General features: G+C 39.9%; 1 protein-coding gene across 1 annotated transcript in view; it reads left to right on the top strand.

Annotated features, from left to right (window-relative positions):
- The first annotated feature begins 261 nt into the window (after positions 1–261).
- The window catches only part of APC (adenomatous polyposis coli), a 32,951-nt gene continuing 25,791 nt past the window's right edge, over positions 262–7,421 (top strand). Inside the window, 1 exon segment of the mRNA XM_010288488.1 lies at positions 262–366. Coding sequence (XP_010286790.1) covers positions 262–366 — 105 coding nt within the window.

The raw sequence follows: 7,421 nt of genomic DNA, 5'->3' as shown, positions 1-7,421 counted from the left end.
AATTGTGCAAATTAATTGGAGCATTTTTCGATATCTGAATGTGTACTGTGTGATGACCTATTGTATCCAAATAAGTATCAGTTTTATTAAAAACCCAACTAGTGACTATGTTTTGAATGTTTGCAGTGTTTGTGTTTATTATGAAGAACACAGGAATTACCATGTGAATGAAGTAGTTTTGTAGCCAGCTATATTTGCAAAGAACTCTTCATATTGTCATTCTATACAGTAAGTAAAAGGAGTTTTTGAACAAAATCAAACATGAAAATGCATTCATTTCAGGCAAGGGTGGCGAGAATTCAGCAAATAGAGAAGGACATTCTTCGTATACGACAGCTCCTGCAGTCACAAGCAGCTGAAGCAGAGGTTAGTCAGCAATTACTTGCCTTCTTTTGATTGTGGTATGTATATTTGTCTTTAAAAAAACTAAATTATTTAATTGAAGTGGTAGGAAGGATTATTTTCATCTGCTAGTTACGTCACAGTTAATCAACTAGTCCATATATGTAGGCTGATACTTGCTCTCTTACCAGTGAACTGAGGGTGGAATACTTGGATTAGTCTTCATGCTACTACTGAACTCTAGTCACTAATGATAAGTTTAAAGTTTAACTTGAAATTTCAGTGAAAATGCCAAAGTGCAATGTATTACAAAGGCTGAGTCTTGGTTTTAGCAAACAATTGTGACAATGAGTTGGAGTTGTACATGCCTTTCTAAATATGAATGTCTGATAAGCACCTTCATGGTTTGCTTCTCTTTGGAGAGAGATAAGATTAAAAAAAGGGTGAATACAGCTTCTGTCAGACTTCATTATGGAAGCCTTGCATATTTTTAGTGTTTAAGTATTGGGTTCTATATTAAGAAATAAAAGATAATGTTTCCTGTAAGTTGCAAAGTCTATAGTAGTAATTGCCATTAGCAAAAACTGCTTTCATAGTGGAAATTCACTTCCAAGGTCAACTCCATTTCTTGTGCTGGTAAATTAAACATAAATTTTATGTTGGACCTGAATATTTTATGGTTTGTCTTCACCCAAAATAACTACTGTGAAAGCTCAGAGCACCGTTTGTATTACTGAGGGATGTGTATTTTTCCATTTTGAAAAATAACAGTTTCATAATTCCAAGATTTGGGGTAAAGCCTGGTTTTATAAGTGAAGCAGACAGTAGCGTGTATAATTAAAAGTTGCCTGGTCTTTTGACATATTAGCCAGTCCAGGTGTTTATGCACATTAATGAGATCCCCCCCAGAGCCTTCTCTTCTCCAGGTTGAATAGTCCCAGCTCTCTGTATGTGACAGATGCCCCAGTCCCTTAAGCACCACTGTAGCCCTGCACAGGACTTGCTCCAGTATGTCCGTACTTTATTGTACTGGGGAGGCCGGAATGAGACACAATACTCCAGATGCAGCCTCACCAGTTGAGTAGAGAGGAAGGATCACCTACCTCGACCTGCTGGCAACACACTTTTTAATGCAGCCTGGGATCCTGTTGGACTGTTTGCCACAAGAGTCTATTGTTACCATGTTCAGCTTGTCCACCAGGACTCCCAGGTCCTGTTCTGCCAAGCTGCTTTCCAGTTGGGCAGCCCTCAGCATATACTGGTGCCTGGGGTTGTTCCCTCCCGGGTGCAGGGCTTTACACTTCCCCTTGTTGAACTGCATGATGTTCCTGTCAGAACACTTCTCCAGCCTGTCCAGGTCCCTCTGGGTGGCAGCATGACCCTCTGGTGTATCAGCTTCTCCTCCCAGTTTTCTGTCATCAGCGAACTTGCTGAGGGTGCGCTCTGCCCCATCATCCAGATCACTAATGAAGATCTTGAACAGCACTGGTCCCAGTATTGACCCCTGGAGTACATCACTAGTGACTTGCCTCCCAACTGTACTTCATGCTACTGAACACAGCCCTCTGGTGCCCAGCTGTTCTGCCAGTTTTCAATGCGTATCACCGTTGCTTAATCTAACCCATACATTGTCAGCTTGTCTGTGATGATGTTATGGGAGACAGTGTCTGAAAGCTTACTAAAGTTGATGTTAATAACATCAACTGTTCTTCCCTCACCCACCAAGCTAGTCACCTCATTGTAGAATGATTAAGCCTGACTTGCCCTTTGTAAAACCCTGCTGACTGCTTTCAGTCACCTTCTTGTCTTTCATGTGTGTGGAAATGCTTTCCAGGAGGATTTATTCCATCACCTTCAGTCTCCAGGTACTGAGGTGAGTCTGACTAGCCTGTAGTTCCCTTGATCTTCTTTCTTGCTATTTTTGAAGATTGTGACCTTTGCTGTCCTGCAGTGTTAAGGAACCTCTCCCAGCTGCCATGACCATTCAAAAGTGGCCTCACAAAGACATCATCCCTCTCCCTCAGCACTCATGGGTGCAACCCATGAGGCCATTAGGACTTAGATATGTTCAGTTTGTATAAGCTCTCCCTAACCTAGTCCTCCCGCCCAAGGGTAAGTCTTCCTTGCTGTAGCCTTTCCTTCTGGTGTCAGAGACCAGATTCCTGAAGGGTGTTTTTTCTGGTAAAGACTGAGGCAAAGGTGGCATTGAGTACCTTGGCCTTTTCTATGTGTATGTCACCAGTCCCCTTCCCCATTCAGCAGAAGGCCCACTTTTTCCCTAGTCTCTCTTTTTCTGTTTATGTACTTGTAGAATCCTTTTTGCCTTTCACATCCCTGCATGATTGGACAGCAACTCTTTAATTCTGGGTCACCTGACCCCACTTTTGCCTCTTGACTGACTCCTGACCCAATCCCAGGGATAGCTTTATGCACCATAGGTGCTCTCTCGCATAAAGGACAACTCTCCCTCCTTGCCTTAGAATAATAGAATCACTTAGGTTGGAAAGGACCCTTAAGATCATTGAGTCCAACCATAAACTTAACACTGCCAAGTCCCACTAAAACCGTGTCCTTAAGTGCCACATCTTTTAAATGCCTCCGGGGATGGTGACTCAACCACTTCCCTGAGCAGCCTGTTCCAATGCTTCACAACCCTGCTGGTGAAGAAATTTTACCTAGTATCTAATCTAAACCTTTTCTGGTGCAACTTGAGTCCGTTTTCTTTTGTCCTTCGCTTGTTACTTGGGAAAAGAGACTTGACACGCACCTCACTACAACCTCCTTTCAGGCTAGTTGTAGAGAATGGTAAGGTCTTCCCTGAGCCTTCCCAGCCTGTCCTTCCTAAAATATCCATATTCCTTAATTGCAGCCTTCCAGTCATATTGGCTATTCCACCACGTCTCCATGATCCCAATGAGGCCATAGCCCCATGACTGCACACACTTTATGGCCTCCTGTTTGTTCCCGATGCAGCATGTATCAGTGTAGAGACGCCAGAGATGCACCCAAGCATGTTGATTCCCCAGTGCAGACTTAAGAGCTTTCCCCACAAAGCTGTTTTTGCTGCACCTCCTTCCTTACATGCCTGTGCTCAGGGGGATTCCACTTCATCTCAGTTGTGTGGATTGCCCTTGTGTTTCTATCAGCCATGACCCTTGCCTTGCCTGCCCTATCCCTAACTTCCTTACTTGTGTGTTGAAGAATCGCTCTGTGCCCCATCATTTCTAGTTTACAGCTCTCCCTATCTGGTTTGCCAGCCTCTCAACAGATCGCTTTTGCCCCATTTAGTCAGACAGATCCTGTCCCCAGAGTGTTTATCTTAGTCTGGTAAAAAAAAAACACCACTGTAATTTGGACTCACTTAAGCTCAAGGACTCAAAACAGCATTGAGATGCAACTACAGAATTAAAAAAGTTTTTGTCTTAGTTCTTCACTCCTTTCACCAAACTATTTGGCTGCTGACTACGTGGATGTTCTAATACATCAAAATTTTGTTGCAGTGTGTCTTATCCATATAGTGTCTGGATGGCTGCTTGTATAGTTTTTTACGACATTTTACAACAGAGTTACCAGGGTGCTGATGGTAAAGGAGGCAGTCACTACACATTTATTAATACTACTGCAGAGTCCATATAACTGAAAAATATAAAAATGAGGCATTTGTTGTATTTTTATACTGTGCCTGATATAGTGATACCCAAACTGAATGTGCTCCTTATGTTTATAAATATTTAGAAACAATAATAATAAATACCATTGCTTGTCTACTGATAGAGTAGGCCCCTGTGGTCATGGCAATCACCGTGGAATACAAGTGCAATATATCTTTTAGAATAAGACCAAATATAATACTGCATCATAAAAAGAGCTTTTGGAAATCAGTGAGCAGAGAAAATATGCACATTTTAGTGCATTTTTAGGGTTTGGCAGATTACTAAATTGAAGTAATTTACCTGCAAGGATGGTACCTTCAAATTCCATGAGACTACTCTCAGATATTTTGCAAGATTTTCATAATAAGAAATTTTGAAATCCACTGTAGAGTTAGACCCTTCCAAAAAGAATTTTTGTCTGCCAGGTACAAATCTGAAATTACTTAAAATAAAATAGCAAATTCTTGGCAGTTGTTTAATATGGGGAGTTTAGCTTGTTATGGTGGTACAGGCCTTTCTTTCGTAATATCTATCATTTGAAATATGTTGAAGTATTTCCATTGGGCAATGTTGCTGTAGACAAAATGTAAAGGATTTATTCCTTACAGAGATTATGCTCAGCAAACTTTAAACTGTTTAAACTGTAATTTTTGTATTTTAATTTTTTTTTAGCTGAAGGGAGACCTTATCGCTCTCTACAACCACATGAAAGGAGGTTGTGGTGAGGTGGGTGTTGGTCTCTTCTCCCAAGTAACTAGCGACAGACCGAGAGGAAACAGCCTCAAGTTGTGCCAGGGGAGGTTTAGATTGGATATTAGGAAAAATTTCTTTACGGACAGAGTGGTCAAACATTGGAACAGGCTGCTCATGGAGGTGGTGGAGTCACCATCACTGGAAGTATTCAAAAAACATGTGGACATGGCACTTTGGGACATGGTTTAGTTGGCATGGTGGTGTTGGGTTGATGGTTGGACTTGATGATGTTAAAGGTCTTTTCCAACCTTAATGATTCTGTGGACAGGAGTTGTCTAAAGGATTTGACCCACTAGACTTTTATTTGACTCAACTCTAGAAAAATTGTTTCAGTCTTAACGGTTTCTTTGTTGTTGTTGTTGCATTGTTAGGCTTTGCCCCATCCCTGGAAGTGTTCAAGGCCAGGTTGGATGGGGCTTTGAACAACCTGGTCTAGTGGAAGGTATCCCTCCCCTTGGTAGGGGGGTTGAAACTAGATGATCTTTAAGGTCACTTCCAACATAAATCATTCTGTGGTTCTGTGATTACCTTCTTATACCTGTATGTGTATTGTATTTAATATGAAATAATGGCAAAATAAACATTTTCTGACATCTAGAAAATAATAGTGTATCTGTAGTTTTCAATATACAAAAAATACTAGGATAGTTGAATATTGGGGAAAACAAAGGGTGGTTTATGCATGGAGAGGTCTTCTGTTCTAATAAATACACAAGGGGCTGCTTTGGCAACTCATGTTGACAAAGTAGTAGGTAAAATTATTTGCAGTTGGTTATCTTAGCAAAAATGATCAAGGCCTACTATGCTTGCAAATGTCATAAAATAGCTAGAGAGTTATGATTTTTCTAGTAGCAAATACAGGCAAATTAAAAATTGACAAGTGATAGGTATTGTTAACTTCAGAAGCACTTAGAAAATAGTGGCAAACAAGATGGAGGGAGCAGCTCTATCTTCCTGTAATAGACACTTGTGGTCTTCCACCATTTTGCTGCAAGAGCAAACAAGCATACTCTGTTAAAGTGACTTTTATAGTGTGATACCAGAATTCAGAAATGGCAGAGGGCTATAAACCCAACTTACACCTCTTCAAAAGTCATGCTTCAAAATAGGTCATGCTCTTTAACCCAGGGGACCTGTGTGCCATTCTCTAGCTGCTGTACCTTCATGTAGAGGTTACAGAGTCAGCTGCTGTTTACATGCTCTGGTTCTTTGCTGATGTGGTTGGTAGTTTATGTGTTTTCACTGTTAAAAGGTAATGCGAAGAGGGGGCATACTTGCAGTGGTTGTACTGTCTTTATAACCACTAATCCACAGTCTCAGATGAATATTAATTTATTTACAGTAATGCTATATCTATACAAAACTATATTTTAATAATCCATGTGTATGGATACCTATTATTTTTCTATTTTGTATAATATATTAGGATGCTTATATTAAATATATTAAATATATTAATACATCTGCGATAAATATCTACTTATATAAAGAATCAGTTTTCAATAAATACCTGCTATATCTGCTGCCTGTGTTACTGTTAACTCCTTTGGGCCAGTGTGTATGAAGAGAACAGCTTCTCACTTTAAATTACTTCCACAGCTGAAGTGGTAAAAACTCTTTGCTGTGAACCTGTGGATTTGACATTCCGGCTGATGGCTTATGTAGTAATAATGTGTGTGCATGTTGTGAGTGCATACTGCATTTGAAGTTAGATAAGCCCTGCTAGTAACTGTTTAAAATTGCCTTATAAATTAATTTGGGTGTTATGCTGACTACTTTTTGTAGTGGCATATTTTTGAGAGCACTTGAGGGGCATGAGAAGCCACATCTTTCATACATTTTGTTTGCTACATGCTATTGATGTGAGTGGGAGGAGGACAGACTGCTAAGGAGAGCAGAAACTTTGCTTGTCAAAGAATGGAATGTCTCTGTGTTTGTGCTCTAGATGCATCAAAACTATTTAATAGATACACCATCATCACCACCCCCAAAAAATTGCCCCAAACCCAAGAGTGTTCTTGGAAGAGCAACATTATTCCCCCTCAGGTGACCCAGTGGGTCAGAGCCTGGCTGATAGACAGTTCAGCTTTTCACCTTTAGCCACATTAAATACTGCTTTCTTCATAGGATTGAAAATTACTGTCACCTAATGACTAGAAAATTCTGTCCTGAGTTGTACTGGAGGCTTATATCTAGATTTTGTCAAACTCATCATTACACTTTATTCAGAAGTGGAAGTACTGTGAGACAGGGATTCAGCATGTAATATATTGTACTATATTCAGCATGTAATACAGCAAGGCCTGATTTTGACTTGGTTCCTCAGTCTCGTATGGGGAACCAACATTTCTTTAGTCATTGTACGAGCGTCAATAACTGCCATTTCATACACAATGACAGAGATGGTGACTTTTAAAATTACAGATCAGATTTAAAAGAATAGTAATGCTGTGTCTTCTAAAATATTTTGTGAGTGTTGCTTTGTGGGTTCCTCATTTTCCGTAACTGAACATACAATGTTAAGAAAAATGTTACCCATCATTGTTTTTAATTTTTCATGTTATTACTTTGTTCCTACTACTTTGTTTTACTACTGTGTTCCTTGACATATCTTACTCCTTTAGTGAAACTGTATGGATTTCATTTTTTAAGTTTATCCTTAAATTATCACTT

The sequence above is a fragment of the Phaethon lepturus genome, unplaced genomic scaffold (genome assembly GCF_000687285.1).
Source record: "Phaethon lepturus isolate BGI_N335 unplaced genomic scaffold, ASM68728v1 scaffold2826, whole genome shotgun sequence".
Classification (NCBI taxonomy): domain Eukaryota; kingdom Metazoa; phylum Chordata; class Aves; order Phaethontiformes; family Phaethontidae; genus Phaethon; species Phaethon lepturus.
This window is presented reverse-complemented; position numbering and strand designations above follow the sequence as displayed.